Source organism: Juglans regia, chromosome 12 (assembly GCF_001411555.2).
Source record: "Juglans regia cultivar Chandler chromosome 12, Walnut 2.0, whole genome shotgun sequence".
NCBI classification, from domain to species: Eukaryota; Viridiplantae; Streptophyta; class Magnoliopsida; order Fagales; family Juglandaceae; genus Juglans; species Juglans regia.
This window is the reverse complement of record NC_049912.1, coordinates 27,571,732-27,593,024: the sequence shown is the minus strand read 5'-3', so window position 1 is coordinate 27,593,024 and position 21,293 is coordinate 27,571,732. Positions and strand designations below refer to the sequence as shown.

The following is a 21,293-nucleotide window of genomic DNA, read 5'->3' as shown; positions in this document are numbered from 1 at the left end:
AGGCTCATCAATCCAACAAAATTCAGACGAGATTGCCTTTTGCGAGTCTTGTCATTCGCATTGCTCTGTTTCTATTCCAAACTCAGAGCCTAGAATCCCTCCGAAGGCTCCAATTGGTCGTCAGACCATTCAGCTCAGTCGTGCACACATTCGCCGATTCCCTTTTGATGATGAGGATCCTGCACCTAATTCGTAGCCATCCTGTGCAACGTCATCAGGTTCTCAACCATCTAGCTCAAGATCATCCACCCTTGCACCAAATCCGAATCAGCCGAGAATATAAATGGTGCTTGATTGTTTGAGCCGCATCCAGACTTGTCTTGACCACATCAATAGTCGCATCGATAGTCGTCTTGATCACATCGTTGTTGGTCTTGAACACATCGATACTCGGCTCAATAATTTGGAAGGCCATCTACATCACATTGAGGATCATCTAGATACTCGCATTGATAGCGTGAATGCTCGTGTAGATGGCTTACATACTCATCTTGAGTGCATGGATACTCGATGTGAGAGTCTGGTATATCGTTTCGATATCATGAGTGGTTGATTTGATATGCTCCAAAACACGATCCTACGACGCTTGAACAAAATGGAGGAAACTTTATTAACAAATTGTTCTGAGGATGATGGGAATGCGAGTATGCCGTTGGGCACGCTGCGCAACCTCCTCCAGATGTTGGTCACTGATCTTTTTTATTTATTTATCTATCATAGGATATAGGTGGGTGAGATATATTGTAAAGGAAAAATATGGAATTTCTTGGGGCACACATGATTTTCTTGATTAATTGTATCAAGTAATAAATTGTAAAGGTCCTGAAAATTGTATTTTATCAAACTCAAGTAGTTTATTTTTCTTTTTACTATCTTCTACGTAAGTACCCCTTGAAGAACTTCAAGTTATTCAGATTTGCAAAATCATTATCACCGTTGATTGACTAGAAAATAGAAATTTATAAGTTATTCCTCATGAAAAATTATGCCATGTATATATATATGTATGTATGTATGTGTGTGTGTGTGTGTATATATATATATATATATATATATATATTTATATATATATATAAAGTAGAGTGTGCCCCGGTATTACATTAATATTCCTGCTGGTCTAGATGATCTCTTTGAAACCCCGAATTAAGAGGGGAGAAAAATACTCAAAAAACCCACAAGTACATCATTTTGAACTGGCACCACACGATGCAACGTCTTGTAGATACAGCCAATTCTTATCTTATTCCCGTAATGTTTTCTACCAATCAAAGCTCGATCCTCATCCAAAACAAATATGGATCAGAGGTACTATATATATATATATATATATATATATATATAGAACGAAGGAAAAAAAGAAGCCTCTCATGTAGTACTAGCAATTAGATAGATCATTCCAAGCTGGATGATTATCAAGGCCGGGCTTTAATTTTATAATTCTTTTAAGTACTCGTGCAGCTTGCTGCAGATGGTTGGGGTGTTCTTGGAGCTGCATCCATAAAAAACACAACCGAAAAGAATATATAAAAGAGAAAATCAATATGGTATATTATATATTAATAGTGATAGATTGACAAATGCTATATAGCTTGTGTTAATTAAATTGCAATTAAATGACAGAAAATAACAAATAAGTAAATTATTAAAGATTACCATGAAGCTGTCCAATTGCCTCCGAACCTTTTATCAATCTTAGCCGCTTGCATGACTCCACAAACATTCTGAAAGCAGTGATCAAAGATCATCGTGTTATAAAATGAGTTATATTATTTAAATCATAATTATATATTATGGGATATATCGATCTAATATTATAATTATAATATATATCAATATATAGCTAATTTTTATTGTTTTAATTTAGTACGAACATCAATAAACAAATTTGCAAATAGATCGATTTTTTAGGCATGCATGAAATAATAATAATAATAATAATAATAATAATAATAATAATAATAATTAGAAGTGATTGAAAAATGCAAAAATAGTTGGTTTCATGGAGTCAGATGATCGATCAATGCTCTAAGTAAGTTTAGTTAACATGCAGGAAATTACGACTTACTTCCATGGTACATCTCCCACTAACATCAAGTCACCATCTTTGTCCTCGTAAGTAGGTACATATTCCACCCCACTTGTAGGATCCATAAGCTTTTTCTCATCCAAGTAATTACCTATATATATATATATATATATAGCAAAATTCATGACACCACCAGCAAAAGACTAATTTAATTAAATGACGTACCCACCAAAGAAATACTCATTTACATGTATTGGATTAATACTCGAAATATGTAACATTTGTCGTACGCAGTAACACAAACATATATACACAGAGAGAGAGAGAGAGAGAGAGAGGGGGGGGACATACGGGTGGGATACGTATAAGGAATAGTCGGGCAAGAGAACATGTCCTCCAAAGCACTCAGTAGCTGCTGATAGCTATCGTACATTTCTAGATCGACCTTTCTTAGATAAGGAGCTCCATCCATGGAAACCTTTACCAAGTTGCAGCTCTTCGTCATCACGTTCCTTCTAAATGCTCTCACCGGTGGCCACCCCACTATCTGCGCCCTAAAAATCAATAACGTACACTTATACGTCCAGTGCAAAATCTTTATAAATTATTGTATATACTTGAAATATAGAAAAATAAAATAAAATAAATATTTAGGGTGCATATATATATGCATGCAATTCTAACCTATCTAAAACATGTTAAGGTATGCATCATGTCGAGCTAGCTAGCTAGATTGCTGAAACAATTTTCTCATCACTTTCAAAAATAAAATTACGTACAAGTAATTTTGGGCGATCTCTAAGAGTTCAATATAAATATATATATATATATATATAATTATCAACGTATATATCCCTGCATCTTTGATTAATTTAAGGTTGTAAAAAGAATGAAAAACTTTGATTATATTCTAATTACGTACTTTGCTGCGGGAGGTTTTGCCACACTCAAGTCTTCGTTTTCTGATTCGGACTGCTCACAACAGCTGCCATCATGTTCAACATAAAATGATCTACCAAGATTAAGATCCATGGCTGCCTGCGAGAATCCCCGTTTCGTGCCCGTCAACTTTGCTGATGATGATCCCGCGGTGATCTGTATAAAGCTGCTGGTTCCACGTCCGATCTCTCCCGGAAGCCCTAAGGTCAGCTCTGTCTCCTTGAAATTCAATCCGCCGGATACATCTAATTCCGGCAAGTCCGGTAACATTTTTATGATCAGTACGCCACAGGACCCTAGTTAAGGCCGATAACAAGTCTCCTTGCTCTTCCTTTTTTCACTCTTTAATTGCCAAAGTACTCCGAGACCCAAAGTAAGTTGTATTTGGCCTACGCTACACATAATCCGGCCGTGTGCTCGCTCTCTCTCTCTATATATAATTAACATAAAAATGGAAGGATCTGGCTGGCACAGCGAGTATTAGCCAGGCCAGACCAGACCACTCCACGTTTAAATTGTAGAAACGGTTGTGATCATTTCATTGCTCCAAAGTCTGGGCCCTGTGTCGGTTCTGAACCCGTCGTTTTCATTTTTAGAAGGAAAATACTCTGGTCAGAAGTAATGGTGTACAATAACTCATATTATAAAGTTATTTTTATTAAAAAATAAATTAAATAAATTAATATTAATTTATAAAATTATTTGTATACGCAGCAGTATTTTTTTTTTTTTTTTATAGAAACATTGTAAATATAAAAATGATAGCTATTTTTTTGCCACAATTATGATTCTATTCTGGTTGTAGTGGGACCCTAGAATCCTTCTAATTCAACGAGACATGATTTGCTTGGTTTTCTAATTTGGGCCTAAAATTCCATAGAAATTAAAAGAGTGCCTTCTTTTTTTTCTTTTTTATTATTCGGTGTGATGAAATATTTTGTTAAAAATTAAATAAAAAATTTTTATAATATAAATTTATAATATTATTTTTATTTTAAAATTTTAGAAAATTAAATTATTTATTATATTTTATATAAAAAATTATAATAATTATATAAAATAAGATGATTTAATTTGATTTTATGTAATTAAATCAATACTAATTTTACTATAAATAATTAGTATCGCTTTTAATAAATAAATAATCTCGCAGTCTCCTTTGACATAAGAATTCATATATGAAAGAGGTTGTTAATCAGTAAAAATTTAAGAAAATAGTAATGTTAAAGAGAAATCATTATAATAATGTACACTTTATATTTATTACATGATTATTTTTAATTAATTATTTTTAATACTCATTTAAAAAAATATATGATCTAAATAATATCATATCATATCGTATATATATATATATATAAAATATATTTTTAATAATAACTTTTATCTACATTCTTTTTTAAGAAAATATCTAGCTCGGTAAGAAAGTCATGTGGCTGCCAAGAAGACAAGACGCACAGTGAATTCTCTCTAATCAACGTGGGTCCCACAGCTGAAGGCGGAATCTTCTAAGCAACTCTTGTTTGTGTTGGTGTCGTGTAAAAGTAAGAACGAGTCCGACATTATGACTGCGTGGCTGAATCCATGTTATACGACCAATCAAAAATTGAGAGATCCGCGACATCCATGTGATTCTGTCGCTAATTTGTCGGTTACGTGTGTCCTTTGTATCCCCGAGCTTCTGAGTCACCGCCGCACCCCATACGCGTGGCGCCTAAAGATTTCATTCCGCCTAAGGCCCTAAACTCAAAAACGGTTGGCAGCAAATTATACCACACAGTTGTAACGTTATTATTATTATTATTATTATTATTTTTTTTTTTTTAAGTTATGATACTTTCAGTTACTTTTACGTCTATATTATTAACGTCAATGATCAAAATAATTATTCTATGTTAAGAAAAATTAATACAATTAATCATATTAATAAAATGAGTAATTCTACATATAATCGTGAAGTGCGTAACCGCCGCGTAATTACTTTAAAAAAAAATAAGGTCCACTATTAAAAAATTAATTTTTTTCATGTAGGTCTCATGTTTTATTCATTTTTTTCAAAGCGATTACACGGCGGTTACACAATTCACGGTTGTAAGTATCTTTTCTCTAATAAAATATATAAAAGATTATGTAAAAATAATTACACATAAAATTTTTTATTTTCTATTTTTATACATTGCACATAAAATTTTCTATTTTCTAATTTAATCATATTTTCTATTTTAAGTTCGAACCCAATAACTCTATTTTTGAGACTTGATGTTATGTCATCTGGTTATAGGCTTTTGGCCACAGTTATGACATATTAGATTGCTTTCCAAATGTGTATTTAAGGTCCAATTTAAATATAGAAATATTTTTAATCTATTTCATCCCATCTTATTATTATAATTTTTTTAAATTCTCATATAAAATATAATATATAATTTAACTTTTTTAAATCTCAAAATAATAATAATATTAAAAAATAATATTCTAATAATATTTTATTTAAATCATCTAAAATTATCTCATTTTCTCTCACTATCCAAAAGAGTCTTAAAAGGGTCTACTACTTACGGGAATATTTGGATATCAAGTTTATGTTTGGAGTAGCGTTGGGAGTTTTAAAAGTTGCTTAAATAGTTTTAAAAACTCTATAATAGAAAAATTATATTGTTTTAGTGTTATATATTGAAATACTTTTTAATCTCAAATAAGCTAAAAAGTACGTTTAAGAAAATCATCATTTCCTCAAATATGCTTTTTCGGATAATGCGAAACATAATTCAAATTTTAAAAAGACTATTGAGTGAAAATACTCTTACAACTTTCAAATAATTATAATTTTCAAACTTTAAAGAATATAGTGATAATCTTTAAAAAAATTAAATAATCATCATTTGTACTTCATAAAATATTTTTTTAATTTGTTTTCAAACAAATGTAACATATTTAAAAGTAATTTAAACATATGGTTACCAGACAGTAAATAAATTTTTAATAGCATAACTTATTACTTAATCTATAAGTTATAAGTTATATTTTCTATCGTAATCCTAAACATGCACTAAATTTGAGTTAAGATGAGATGAGAGTAGATAGTGAGTTTGAATTGAAATGATAATTGAAAGTTGAATAAAATATTGTTAAAATATAATTTTTTAATATGATTTTTTTTTTTGAATTAGAAAATTATGGAGTTGGGTGATTTCATATGGAGAGAGAAAAAAATAATTTTTAATTTATTGCTAGAGTTTCGTACAAATATGCCGAATCACCCTTTCGACGTATTAATTTCTAGTATTGCAGGGTAAATCTCAGTAATGTTACATTTAAGTTGTAAATGTTTAAGTTTTATTTTTGTAAAAATATAAATTTCATTAAGAAAAAATAATTTTTTATATTTTTTTATGGTGAAATCTTTTTTTTTTTATAAAAAATTTATACGAGACTTGTACATTTAGGACTTGTATATATTATTTTCCCTTCAATGAATAATAAAATAAGAGAAAATATATTTTCAATCTTAAAATTACAAATTCCGTGCATTCATTTGATAAAAGTGGATAATTAAATATGGAACACGTATGAAAAAATTATTTTTTAACAATAAATTATTTTTTCTTTTAAATAAAATGTGTTAGACTTATACATTTTAAATTATATGATCTAACATTACTCCTAAAATATTAAACGAAAATGGATAATAATAACCCATGATAATAAAAAAAGGGGAGGCCGGTGGCAGGACATGTATATAATTTTACGGTGAGAAAGATACGATGTGAAATGAAATAAAAGTTTAATACGATAAAAAAATTTTGAAAGAGTCAACATGATTACAGGAATTAAATGCATTAATTCGGGGATATTAAGCATGAATAACGGCGCTTAGTTTGATATTTTTCGCAAAAAGAAATAATTAGAGGGAATTTAAATAGAATTGTAATCTAGCCGAGCTAGTCTAAGCTAGTTTTTGGCTTGCGAGCTCGGCTTGGTTCAAAAAATTCGAGCTCGAGTTTAAACTTAATATTTTTATTTAACTTTTGATCGAGTTCGACTCGATATGTTAAACTCTCCACTCCAGTTGAGCTCAGCTGGAGTTACTATTAATTTTTTTATTTTTTGAATAAGATTTAATAATTAATAAATTAGATAAATAAAAAAATATAATATTAAATTTATACAACAAATAAGTAGAACTTCTATTGAATAATAAAATTTTAAGAATTTATAAATAACTAATATGTAGCTAATAATAACAATATATTATATGTCTACATAAATTAGTAATACATGCACATAATATGATAGCATATATCTATTTCTTATATGGTTTCCACATACTAGTATATGGAATTATTAAATATTATCGACAAATTATTGTGCAAATTATAAAATATACCTATGAATCAATATATAGGTATAAATAATTAGGTTATATATTATATATTTAATTATAAAAATGTTATGCTTATATTATTAACTTATACGTGTGTGTACATAGGTGTATGTATATATTTATTAATATATAAATGAGTTTTAATCGAGTCAGCTAACAAGTCGACTTAGGCATAAACGAGCAGGCCTTAACGAGCCTTAGTTGAGTTGAGTTAAGTTTAGTCGACTATGTGTTATTTACTAATCGAGCGGGTATATGCTTTCAAGGTCAAGTTTTTTTTTTTTCACAAGTCGATTTTAACCGAGTGAGCTATCGAACAGACTAGTTCATTTACAACCCTAAATTCAAATATGATCCCTTTCAAAGGAAAGCCAACAACATTTAAAAAAAAAACAATTATCATCATACTTTCAACATCACATGTCATGATCACATTTGATGCGCATCAAATAATTGGCCTATAAATTAGACATAAATAGTCTCTAATCATTTAATACTATATAAAAAAAGAGTTTTTCTAGTCAGCAACTCTACACTACACACCTACTGAGAAAAAAATCATAAAAAAAAAATCATAAAAAAATAATATATAGTATAGGGTTGCTGAGTATAATTTTTTTAAAATAATAGTGAAAATATGATGATAAAAGAGATGGTGAGTATCGTTACTCTGTTTTTTATTGATTTCATCAATTTATTTATTTGTTCACCTATCTGCGTACGTTTACAAAAGTTTCCATGTATCATTGAGACCCATGTATTAATGTTATGAAATTATTAATTAGGAGTTGACCTGCACTTGTATAATTTCTTATAGTCATGATCACGTAATTATTCTAAATAATTCACAACGGTTTTGGAGAAAAGTATTAATCGATTAAAACGCAAATGCAAACAATTAATATTAAATATAATTAATTATGAGTTGTGTAAATATCGTATATTTATTTTAAAAAATAGTATAATTTATTATTAAAAAATTAAATTTTTTCTGTAGATATCATATTTACTCACTTTTTTCAAAAGGAGTGTGCGACATTTACGCAATTTATGACTGAAAATATCATTTCTTATATAATATAGGATTCAGCAACTAGATGTTGCTATCGTCCCCACACTGAGTGCCCGATTGTTTGTAGAGAAGTGATACAGACACAAAGAGATTATACAAAAATAAATCCATAAACTGATTTAGTTTCATGTAATCTTTTAGATCTACTTAATTTATAATAAAAGTAATTTTATAATCTTATGTACCACATGAAGCTACATCAGTTTGTGAGTTTATTTTTATGAAATTCTTTACATACACAAAGGAATTATATAAAAGTAAATTTATAAACTGACTTAGCTTCATCTGATCGTTTAGATCTATTTTATAATAAAAATTATTTTATAATCTTACGTACCACATGAAGGCACGTTAGTTTGTGAGTTTATTTTTTTGTAATTTTTTTATGGATAAAATATTTCTCTTATTTACAATTCTTACAGGGCTTTAAGAGGGTTAAAAAAAAGGGGAGAGAGGCAGGAACTCCTACTTTCAAGTGCTAGGTTTTGATATATATATATATATATATATATATATATATATATAATATCTATTCTATTATAATAAGCGGCTATCCAGTCGCTACAAAAAATTTTGTCCATCAGTGTAAATTTTTCGTGTGTGTTGTGTGGTTACTTTTTTTATCCCTCTATTTTCTTCTTTTGTGTCCATTTATGTGAAGTGTTTTTGGTCAGTTCAAGTTCCTATGTCAATATTTATTTTATGTTTTTTTATCTTTTGCGTTTGCAGTGACTTATGTTCGTCTGTCCATCTATCAATCCTTCTATCTATCTGTCTCGATAATGACATATAATAATTATTATATTGTAAGAAAGTCTATCCGTCCGGTTCATTATTTATCTAGATAATTTGATGTATCTCATAATATATTTCACAACATATTAAAAAAATATTACTTTTTTTAATATGTTAAAAACCATATGTCCGTCTCAATAATGACATATAATTATTACTATGATGTAGAGAGTCTGTCTGTCGGCTGTTCATTATTTGTCTAGATAGTTTGATGTATTTCACAATATATTTCACAACATATTAAAAAAATTTACTTTTTTAAAAAAATATTTTTGATCAATGGGTAGAGAAAGAAGAAAAGTTATCATTAAAAAAATATTTTTGATCATTGGGTAGAGAGAGATTTGCACAAATAGAGATTTGTAATTGTATTTGCACAATAGATTTGTACGAAAAGAAGAGAAACATAAGCAAGTAAAAAAAAAATTACACTGACAAAAGTAATCGCTCGATTTTAAAAGAAAAAAAAAAGAGAGGAAAAACTCATACTTGAGATTCGCAACTGGGATCTCGGGAATGAAAGAGAAAGAAGGATTTACAAGAGCAAATAGGATATTTATTGCTGAACAGTAAAATTAAAAAATAAAAAATAAAAAAACAATCTATGCATATCCCATCCTTCAGTTCACGCATCTGTCTGGATAATGAGAAATTATCATTACCTCATTCTGCATCGGTCTGTCAATTGCCATTATGTTAGTCCGTCGATAGCTAATCCCAACAATTATATTGATGGGACGTCGTTTGGAGAATAGCAGAGGACGTTGCACATTAAAAGGGCATGGTGGGTTAGTCCATTACGAGCCTCTTTCTGAAATTGATTTAATCTTGTGTTCTTCTTTTGCTTCTATATATTGTTCCTCTTTACAGGTGATTTTCTGGAAAAAAAAAAAAAATTGTTTCTTAATTTTATTTGTCATATCTTCTCTCCCATTTATTTGTTTGATCATCTACGTGTATATGGTTTTAAGTATAGTATTTTTTATCTTCCTTTTTTTTTGGTTACTACAATGCTTATTATTTTCTGTGAGTTATTTTTTGTGGTTTGTTTTCAAGTCTTGATGGTTGAGGACTTTCAAAACTGGACATTTCTGGTTCATCTTTGCAAGTGTATGGTGATATTGATTTTGAAACATCTTTTCTATATAAATTATTTTCTAGATTTTTTTATTTATCGTGTTTTATTTCAGTCCGTCGATAGGTAATCCCAACAATTATATTCACTCAACACATTTTATAACATATTTCAAAAGTAAAAAATTTCAATTGTTTGGTACAGTCTTTTATGGCTTCCTCTTCTGTAAGTAAAGGAGAATGCAGGTTGGACTTGCAGAGTAATTAGCTAAAAGAAGGAATAAGAACAGAGGAAGATTTTGTGGGAAAGAAGAATTGCATTCGTATTTCTGTGTGTCTGCACTTACAAGGGGAGGCTGCTTATGTACAGCAAGCAGGTAACTAATTCTGACAAAACAGAGAATATACAGCTACGTAACAAACTGTAAAAATACACAAATGTACATGACTTTCCAATTATAGAAGGCCCTTTTGGTAATTCGTATGAAACATTATTGCAAGCTTGTGAGTGCACATTGTAATGCATGAGACTGCAGGTCAGATGTCTTCGTGGTGGTGTGAGCAGTTTCATCTTGATGATCTTGAGGAATGACAGCAGAGCTGTGTTGATCATGCTGCTCTAATATCCCCCCACAAGATGGAGAATAGATGTTGTCTATTCCCATCTTGGATAAATGAGAAGATAGAATGTATGAAGGGAGGGATTTAGTGAAAATATCAGCTAACTGTAAATGAGTAGAAACATGTGCAGTTCTGATTTTTCCTGCAAGAAGTTGATCTCGGATTAGATGACAATCCACTTCTATGTGTTTTGTTCTCTCATGGAAAACGGGATTAGCTGCTATGTGGAGGGCAGCCTGGTTGTCACAGTACATATCAGCAGCTTGAGGATGAGAAATTGCAAGATCAGAGAAAAGATGCCTCAGCCAAGTAAACTCAGTGGATAGGGAAGCCATAGCACGGTACTCAGCTTCAGCAGAGGATCTCGAGACCACGTTTTGTTTCTTAGAGCGCCATGAAATGAGAGAGTTGCCCAGCAAAACACAGTAGCCAGTAACAGATTTTCTAGTGTCAGGGCATGATGCCCAGTCTGAGTCACAATACCCTTTTAAATGAATGGATGAAGTAGAGGACAGCAAGATACCTTGGCCAGGAGCAGTTTTAAGGTACCTTAGAATTTTATAAGCTGCTGCAAGATGAACATTGGTAGGTGTATCCATGAATTGGCTGAGAACTTGAGTAGGATAACTTATGTCTGGTCTGGTTAAGGTAAGATAGAGGAGCCTGCCAATAAGTTGTCTGTATGGGGTTGGATCAGATAAGGGAGAACCAGTTGTTTTGCTTAGTCGATGGTTTTGATCCATGGGAATTTTGAGGGGTTTAGAGGCTAAGTGACCAGCATCAGCAAGTAAGTCAAGTGTATATTTTCTTTGGCATATGTGGATGCCAATAGGAGACCTGGCAACCTCAATGCCTAGAAAGTATCTCAAATGACCGAGGTCTTTAATTTTGAAGTGATGATTCAAGAAGATTTTTAAGGAAGAAATGGAATCAAGTGAGTTGCTTGCAACCACTATGTCATCTACATAAACAAGCAAAGCTGTGAAATTTGAACCATTTAGACAGGTAAAGAGGCTATAATCAGCCTTTGATTGTGTGAAACCAAACTGAATAAGGGAGATGGAGAACTTGGCATACCATTGTCGTGAGGCTTGCTTAAGTCCATAGAGACTTCGAAGCAGCCTGCAAACTTGTCCAGGATTACCTTTTTGATAGCCAGGAGGTCTTTTCATATAGATTTCTTCTTGGAGTTCTCCATTGAGAAAAGCATTGTTGACATCGAATTGGTGGAGGTGCCAACCTTGAATAGCAGCTAATGCAAGAATGGTTCTTACTGTGACAGTTTTAACAACTGGAGAGAAGGTTTCATGGTAATCTACTCCTTCTTTTTGAGTGAACCCTTTGGCAACTAGTCTTGCTTTTTTTCTTTCAATAGTACCATTTGAGTTGTACTTGGTTTTGTAGACATACTTGCAGTCAATTGGGGTTTTGCCATGGGGTAAGTCAGTGAGAACCCAGGTTTTATTGAATTCTAATGCATCAAGTTCAGCTTCCATTGCCTGACACCAATCAGGATCCTTGACAGCTTGTCTATATGTTTGTGGGTCTTGTGTGGATGAAATGGAAGTGGAAAATAAAGAAAAACTGGGTGATAGACGGTCATAAGAAATAAAATCAGATAGAGGAAAAGGAATACCTGATGTCATATCTTTGGATTGAGAGGGTGAGATGGAAGATGCTTGCTGACAGTGAAACTCTTGGAGGTACCGGGGAGCTGTTTTTGTTCTAGTGGACCTTCTGAGTGGTGGTGGTGGTGGTGGTGGTGGTGTTAGATGCTCAAGATGTAAAGAAGGGAGGAGAGGTTCAGGAATTTGTGATGGTAAGGGAGGGAGTTCTGAAGGAGATGAAGAGGTTAAAGGTTCAAGAGGCAAAGGAGATGAAATTTCAGGAACCTGTGCAAAAGGAAGTGTTGATGGTGGTGAAATGAAATTAGGTGAGTAATAAGGATTAGGTGAAAAAGTGGTTGATAATGGGGTGGAAGTATGCAATGGCTGAGATGAGTGATGAAATGGAAAAATGTGCTCATAAAAAGTGACATCTCGAGAGATAAAAACAGATTGAGTATTGAGATCAAGTAGCTTGTATCCTTTTACCCCAAAAGGATAGCCAAGAAAAGCGCATTTCCTACCTCGGGGGTCAAATTTCCTTCTGTTTTGGGAAAGGGTTGAAGCAAAGCAAAGGCAACCCAAAACTTTCATATGAGAATATGTGGGAGGAATTTTAAAAAGAAGCTCAAAAGGGGTTTTATTGGACAGAACAAAGGTTGGAACTCGATTAATAATGTATGCTGCAGTAAGGATAAAATCAGTCCAATATTTATTTGGGAGATTAGATTGTATTTTGAGGGCTCGAGCTATGTTTAAAAGATGTTGGTGTTTCCTTTCAGCAACCCCATTTTGTTGGGGTGTTTCTACACAAGTTCTATGATGGAGAATGCCCTTTTTATTGAAGAAATCATTCATTTGAAATTCAAGGCCATTGTCACTTCTAAGGATTTGAACCTTTGTGTGAAATTGTGTTTTGACTAGATTGCAAAAGGACTCAATGCAGTGTCTAGTATCTGATTTAGCTTTGAGTAGGTAAATCCAAGTAGCTCGAGAGAAGTCATCTACTATGGTGAGAAAAAATCTGTGACCATTATAGGATTCAATGGAATTGGGACCCCATATATCACAATGTATGAGTTCAAAAATGGTTTTGCTGTGATGGTTGCTTACTGGAAATGAGAGTTTATGATGCTTAGCAATGGGACACACATGGCAAGGATTTTCATGAGAGATAGTAAATGTGTGATTCTTGATTAAAATATCTGGAATTACATTGAGCTTTGAAATGGGTGTATGACCCAGTCTACAATGCCAAATATCTGAAATGTGAGCAACACTTTTGGAAATAGAAAAAACAGAAATCTGTTTATGTAGATAAGTGGAGAAGTAGTCAAGGAGAGCAGTTGGAGACACTGAGGCAGTAAGCAAAGTGTAAAGTCCATCCTTCATCTCACCCATGCCAATCGTGGTCCATGACAAAAGGTCCTGGATAAAACAAGATTGTGAAAGAAACACAAAACAACAAGAAAGAGAGGTAGTTAGTTGTTTTGCTGAAATCAAATTGAAGTGAAAGGATGGAACACATAATACATTATGAAGAATTAATGTATTAGTGAGATGGACAGTGCCAATGTGTGTGACAGGTGCTGTAGTACCATCTGGTAATTTAACAACAAAGGAAACTCGAGAAGTAATTGAAGAGAAGAGGGAGGTGCTACAGATCATATGATCTGTGGCACCTGTATCAATAATCCATGGTAAAGGAGTTTGTGTCTGAGTAAAAGAAGTCAGAGAAAGAAAATTACCATTCATGGCAGGGGAAGAATTACAATCTGTCATGGCTGTGTTGATTGAATGATTGGCAATGGTAGCTTCTCTTGACTGCAATAGAGATAAAATCTGCTGGTACTGATCTTTGGTGAAGGTTAATGTATTTTCTGGTGAAGAGTCTGGCTCGAGGGATGTCATATTGGCAGATGTATGGTGGTATGGTTTATTTTTGTCATGCAACTTATGGCCTGGAGGATAACCATGCTTTTTATAGCATTTTTCTGCTATATGTCCTGTCATATGACAGTGTGTGCAAGTTGGGGGTTGGGCATTGCCAGCTTTGAAACAATTATCAAGTAAGTGTCCAGAAATTTTGCAGTAAGAACAATAAGGTCTGTCACGCTTTGGTGGTTGAGATGTTTTGGAAAAGGATTTGTAGTTGAAGTGAGGTTGTTTTATGGCAAGAGCCATGGAATCAGGGGATGGTAGACTAGATAGCATAGAGTGTTGTATTTCTTGCTGTTGAATCATTGAGAAAATTTTGTTGATGGGTGGTAATGGGTCCATAAGCATGATTTGGTCTCGGGTTACATTATAAGTTGCATTTAGACCCATGAGAAATTGTATAACACAATCTCGTTGATAATGATCAATTAAAACAGCAAGCTGACCACATGTACAAGCAGGCATAGGTTCATATATAAGGAGCTCATCCCATAGGGTTTTAAGCTTACCAAAATAGGTATTGACAGAATCACTGTCTTGTTGCAAACCTGTCAAAGCTTTCTTCAAGTGGAAGATACGATGGCCATTTTGTTGGGTGAATCGATCTTTAAGTTCATTCCAGATTTGTTGAGCATCATCCACCAAGGCAATGCTTGATTTGAAGGCTGGGTTGATAGAGTTGTGAAGCCAGGATACAACCAGGTCATTGCAACGTTCCCATGCTTCATGTAAAGGGTCCTTTGGATCTTTAGGTTTGGAGAAGGTGCCATCAATAAACCCAAGTTTATTTTTGGCACGCAAAGCTCTGCACATGGCTCTGGACCAGGTAGTATAATTTTCGATGGTAAGAAGGTCTGGAACTAAGGGGAGGGAAGGATTATCACCATGGTCAAGTCTGTATGGGTTGGTGGGGTTATTGAAATCAAGAAAACGAGGTGATTCAGTAGTCATTGAAGAAGAGTGTTGTTTTTTTTTTTACTCCCTGGCTCTTGATACCATGTAAGTAAAGGAGAATGCAGGTTGGACTTGCAGAGTAATTAGCTAAAAGAAGGAATAAGAACAGAGGAAGATTTTGTGGGAAAGAAGAATTGCATTCGTATTTCTGTGTGTCTGCACTTACAAGGGGAGGCTGCTTATGTACAGCAAGCAGGTAACTAATTCTGACAAAACAGAGAATATACAGCTACGTAACAAACTGTAAAAATACACAAATGTACATGACTTTCCAATTATAGAAGGCCCTTTTGGTAATTCGTATGAAACATTATTGCAAGCTTGTGAGTGCACATTGTAATGCATGAGACTGCAGGTCAGATGTCTTCGTGGTGGTGTGAGCAGTTTCATCTTGATGATCTTGAGGAATGACAGCAGAGCTGTGTTGATCATGCTGCTCTAATATCTTCTCTATTTTTTTTTTGTGAATGGTTATTAACTTTTGTAGATATATATATATATATATATATTTTTTTTTTTCGTTTGTCTTCAAGTCTTTTGGTTGAAGAGTTTGGACGTTTTTGGTTTTACTCTTTGTAAGTGTATGGTATTATTTATTTTGTAACGTCATTTGTTATATAATTATTTCCCTATTTTAAGGAATTGTGAGCGTTTTGGAGAAGTTGTTGTCGTTTTGGAAAAGTTTGACAAAAATGATTTTTGTCACAAACCAAAAAAAACATAAAATATATACAACCTAACATAAATTGTGAATGTATTATAAAAAAAAACCTAAAAAGAAAACATGTTTTGTAAGTAACTAAGAGAAATTCGGCATGTAGGTAATGACAAAGCAAAGACATCTGAAAAACATACAATATATACAACCTAACATAAATTGTGAGTGTATTATAAAAAAAAAAATTGACAGATCGCTAGAGATAAGGAAAAGGCATCTGAAAACCCTATCAACAAAGAGGATATGTAATATCTTTATTTACAACATATAAATATGTTAGTGTAAAATTAAACAAAAAATTCAACAGAAATTCAAATAATGAAACATTGAATATCAAGAAAATTGAAAGATCTTAGAGAAACTGAGAAAAGAGGGTTTTTTTTTTTTTTTTTTTTAAATATAAAAAAAATCCTGTTTTATGTAGAAAAGCTAAAAATAAAACCTAATGTAGGAGAGTCATTGTAAAAAAGTGGTACAGATATTGAATCACAGGAAAACGATTTAGGAAAATTGAATCTAATAAGCAATAATTCAAAGATCTAACAACCTTTATTTATAACAGGTTAAACAACAAATAAATTTATATTTTGTGACCATCGTTTCTTAGATTAGTTCTGAAAAACGTTCCATGGGATACACGAGATACAATAGAACTTATAAAATCAAACATTGAGCAGAAAAAAAAACAAAGAAAATATTTAGGCATTGTGTAATTTTATAGATCTAGCTACTTAGAAAGTAATTTTATAGATCTACTTAGAAAGCTAGGATATGCCGTGCCATCAAAACATTCAGCAAATATTTAGTAGGAGATATGAAATATTACCACAGCAACTCATCAACGAAATAAATACAAAACTTAGATATAACTAAATGAAACACTTGTAGAAAAATTTGGGAAACAAACCAAACAGATATGAAAGTGGGTAAACATCCAGCAAACAGTGAGTAGGAGATCTAAAATATTACCTCAATAGCTCAACAATGAAATAAATACAAAAAATAGATATAACTAAAGGAAACATGTATAGGAAAATTAGAAAAACAAACCAAATAGATCTGAAAATGGGTTGATTTAAAATAGAAAAAAATGTTCGAGCTCTTTGTAATGACAAATTTGAACAAACTGGTCCCAAAATTATGAGTGTACGAAGGAAACACATATAGCGATCTAAGGGAATCAAAAACCCCCGTAACAAATAATCAACAAATTGACCAAAAAATAAGAAACATGAAAGAACACATACAGATCTCAGAAAATCAAACATCGAGTACGTATTTATTTAGGCACCGTAATTTTTCGAGTCAGTCCTCCCATATCCTTTGGAAGCCGACGTTGTATGCGGGCCAAACAACGGCTCGTGAAAGAAGCTGTAATCGTATTATACAGTGGCCGGCTCATCTAAATGGTCGAAACAGAGAGGTGGAGAGAGGGACCGAGCGTGACAGACAACCATTAGAGAGGAAAAATATAAAAATGGGGCGACGACACAGGTCACAGGGAGGGAAGGAGATGGAGAGATCGAGGGAGTGTAGAAGAGAGGGGTGGTTTAGGTTTAGATTGAGGAGAAATAGGGTGTCGGCAGATGAAGGGAGTGAGAGAAATGGGAGAAGCATGCATGTGTGAAAAATACATACAGAATCATTTTATGTATAATATCTAGGGATAGGTTTCGATATTATTCTCTAACGACGCCTTGTAGTGTAATAATTAATGTACTCAATTAACTGCACATTACATTAATATATCAGTTTACCAACTTATTGGAGCTGAAAATGCATTAACTTCAACACCAAGGCCGGGGCACTAGGAACTCTACAAAGATACTCCAGTTAGCTAGGCATTGTGTCCAACTAAAGAGTACCTGCTTATGATTAATTTTCTCAATCAAAAGATTCAACATTTTCGCCCAATTTCACTTCTTGTGTTAACTGCTGCTGCTGCTAATTAACTAGATAAGGTGTGCATGCAATCAAACTGTGCTAGTCTCAGATCGCAGCGCATTTATCCAAATATTGTCACCTGGGCACTTAACAATGGTAGCACCTGCGGTGATTGCCCCGACATTCTCCAGTCTTGTCTTTACATCAACCTTTCAAATGTCGGTCTTGTCTTTACGTCAACCTTTCCTTCAAAGAACAACCCCAGAAGCCAGGCTCTGCTCCTGCCCGCCATGGTTTGCAGCAATTTAAATGATAATGGTAGAACTAAGCCAGACTCTGCTTAATCTGCCCGTGCTAATTTGCAGGTTAAGGTGCAGACTGGAAGGCCTCCCGGAGACAACATTGGTAGGAATTCCCAAAAGAATAATTAAGAATTGTTTTAGTACTGAAACATGCTTTGTGCTAATACTAATATACGGTCGACTCTGGCGGATGCTGGGAAAAGGCTAAAACATCATCATAGCGAGAAACAAACAAAGCGTGATAGTAGTGTTATTGACGCATTCGAAGGAAAGTTGCTGGAAGGGGGCCTTATTTTTCAGCAAAACTTCTGAATCAGATCATACGAATTAAGCCCTGACGGCAAAGTTTCCGTAGAGGGATTAGTTAATCGTTTGCAGGTGCTGAAGCCGCCCATGAGTATATTTCGAATTAATATATGATCATATAACCAAATTATAATATTGATGAAACCCTTTAATAAATAATCATGTGTTTTGTCCTAATTGTACGTAGTAATCAGGACTTGACCACTTTAAGAGTGTGGGGCTGGCTGCCGAAGGTTTTTGTTCTACACCAGAGATGAATAGAAGGAACCTCATATGCGTGGTCTGTCGTTAGCAGATTGTGGTGGAACGCCTTCCTTCATGTTACGTACCTAACACATTCCAACACACAAACATCACACACACACACACACACACACAGAGTACACACACATTAAACCTCGTATAATTGTTTGTGTTTTATCTGTAAAATTTACTTTCTGTTTGAAGGGGTGATGTTGTTCAAGTGGAAACTTGGATATCTGCATCGGGAAAGCATGGTCATACGGGAGACTGGCTTGTCCGAGATTACATCACAGGAGAAACTCACCTGCGAGCTACCAGCAGGTTTAATAAGTTTTGTAGGGATATTCTCTTTTAGTCATGAATTAATTCATCAAATTTATGGTTGTCGGTTGTAGTTTCTGTATATATCCTTGTTTCGCGGAGTTCATATATAGTGGCCTTTTTTTTTTTTACGATGGCCATGGTGGCGGTTTTTCTTTTCTTTCTTCTTCCTTCTTCTTTTGTTTTTTTTTTTTTTTTTTTTTTAATATCTTCGCTGTAATATTGTAGCCGGTATTTGATGATTGACAAGAAAACAAGGAAATTGTCTTTCCTGAAGGAAGCATGGGCAGATCAGATCAAACCTCACGTTTTGGATTGTCATGAGTACCCTATCATTATGGGGGATAACAGAAAACTCCTGCAAATATTGGACGTTGATACTGCAGATTATGTCCGAACAGGTTTATCAGTAAGTGTGTTGAATTTGGCATGTCAATGCATTTAATTTACAACTTTCATTATTTGGGTTAATCGCTGAAACAATTAATAGAAAAAGATTCTTTCAAAGTTTTAATTCGAACTCCAACGTATAGGACAAGAATTTGGGATAACTTGATCTCTATTATTAACTAGCTACCTTAAACAACTTTCTTTATTATTCTTATAACAATTGCAGCCTCTATGGAATGATTTGGATATCAATCAGTATGTGAACTACCATATAAAATACATTAGCTGGATCCTTGAGGTATACATGATCATATCTATCTCCAGCTTCTTTAATTTAGTTTCTTTGACTTGTTCGAAATGGTACGAAAATTCTCATTTTTCTTGACAATGGGAGGAAATGATCGATCGATGCTGCCTGTGATCATCATCAGGGTGCTCCTCGCTCTTTCTTGGAGAGTCACAAGCTTTCTGCCATGACTGTGGAGTACCGGAAGGAGTGTGGGAGAGAAAGCATGCTGCATAATTTATCTGCAGTTAGTAGAAACGGCACCAGTGCTACTAATAGTACTGATCACTTTACAGAGGATGAAGGGATTGAGTTTGATCACTCTCTTTATCTTCAAGATGGGTCTGAGGTCTTGAGGGCAAGGACCATGTGGATGCCAAAATCTATATAGGGAAGAAAGAACTTGCTACCAAGTACTCTGACTATAGCTAGCTACGTACGTAGGTACCAACTGCTCAAGTAAAGATCGATTTAGAGGACTACAAGATCAATAAACTTGTTAGACATTATTAATTAGTTAAACTATTCCATGATTATTTGGAGACCCATCTTCAAAACTATATCAATGAAGATGAAATTTACTTGACAGCTTATGATATTTTATGGAGAAATATTATTTTTTGTCTTAAATTTTATCATTCTTAATTACACCTGGTAGCGTGATATACTTTAAACGGTTTATACACTGACTACTTAAAAATATCATGTCAAATCTATCTGTGTGACGGTAGACGAAAAATCTTAAGATGAAGAATTTAATATTATGTAGACATCCTTTTTATCTACTTCTTCGTTGTAACCAAGAGAGTCTTAAGGATTATCATGAAGTCTTTTTAGCATGCATGCATATATATATATATATATATATATTGAGTAAGAGCATTGGTAATGTCCTAGTTTAAAATTTAGTTAGAATGTTATCTTTTGGCCATAACATGGACTTATAGCTAGATTAGTCCACATTGGATTGGCCATCCCAAAGTCCAAATAAAAATAAAATGCATATCACAGATCAAATTCAGCAACATTTTCACCAACATTTAATCCAAAAGTTGAGAAATCCACCAACATCAGCAACTACCAAACCAACAAAACAAAACTTGTTGCTACCCAGTCATAAAAATAGTTCATAAATCAGTTGCTACCCAACATTAAATTCTACTAATAAAACAAAACATCTATACAGATTTTCACCAACTTCAGTAGCAGTAGCTAGTCAAATTACTAATTAAAGTTTTAAAAAGAACTTAATAAAGCCATGAAAAAATTGTAGTGTAATCTATCCAAGATAAAAACATAGTCTAGCACACACATTAAGAACGATATCTATCTATTGTTAATAATTTCAAAATACAACACTTTCAGCAATGCAGTCTATACCAACACCAACACTTTAATGAATCAACACACATTAAATCGGGACATCATATGTTCAA

General features: G+C 33.1%; 3 protein-coding genes across 3 annotated transcripts; 1 reads left to right on the top strand and 2 right to left on the bottom strand.

Moving 5' to 3' along the window:
- Nucleotides 1-1,186: 1,186 nt before the first annotated feature.
- LOC109011009 (auxin-responsive protein IAA17-like) lies at nucleotides 1,187-3,466 on the bottom strand. Its single transcript, XM_018992015.2, has 5 exons — nucleotides 2,949-3,466; nucleotides 2,378-2,580; nucleotides 2,066-2,177; nucleotides 1,654-1,721; nucleotides 1,187-1,489 (listed from the first exon to the last, which is right to left on the bottom strand). Exons 1-5 carry the CDS (start codon nucleotides 3,233-3,235, stop codon nucleotides 1,443-1,445), a joined length of 717 nt encoding a protein of 238 aa, XP_018847560.1. The 5' UTR covers nucleotides 3,236-3,466; the 3' UTR covers nucleotides 1,187-1,442.
- Nucleotides 3,467-13,685: 10,219 nt separating this feature from the next.
- On the bottom strand, nucleotides 13,686-15,831 carry LOC118343975. The gene is made up of 2 exons (XM_035683526.1): nucleotides 14,264-15,831; nucleotides 13,686-13,943 (listed from the first exon to the last, which is right to left on the bottom strand). The coding sequence occupies exons 1-2, from the start codon at nucleotides 15,402-15,404 to the stop codon at nucleotides 13,909-13,911; spliced, it is 1,176 nt and encodes a 391-aa protein (XP_035539419.1). The 5' UTR covers nucleotides 15,405-15,831; the 3' UTR covers nucleotides 13,686-13,908.
- A 2,331-nt stretch (nucleotides 15,832-18,162) lies between these two features.
- On the top strand, nucleotides 18,163-20,248 carry LOC109011019 (palmitoyl-acyl carrier protein thioesterase, chloroplastic-like). The gene is made up of 5 exons (XM_035683799.1): nucleotides 18,163-18,302; nucleotides 19,065-19,181; nucleotides 19,410-19,590; nucleotides 19,798-19,869; nucleotides 20,003-20,248. Exons 1-5 carry the CDS (start codon nucleotides 18,163-18,165, stop codon nucleotides 20,246-20,248), a joined length of 756 nt encoding a protein of 251 aa, XP_035539692.1.
- Nucleotides 20,249-21,293: the final 1,045 nt, after the last annotated feature.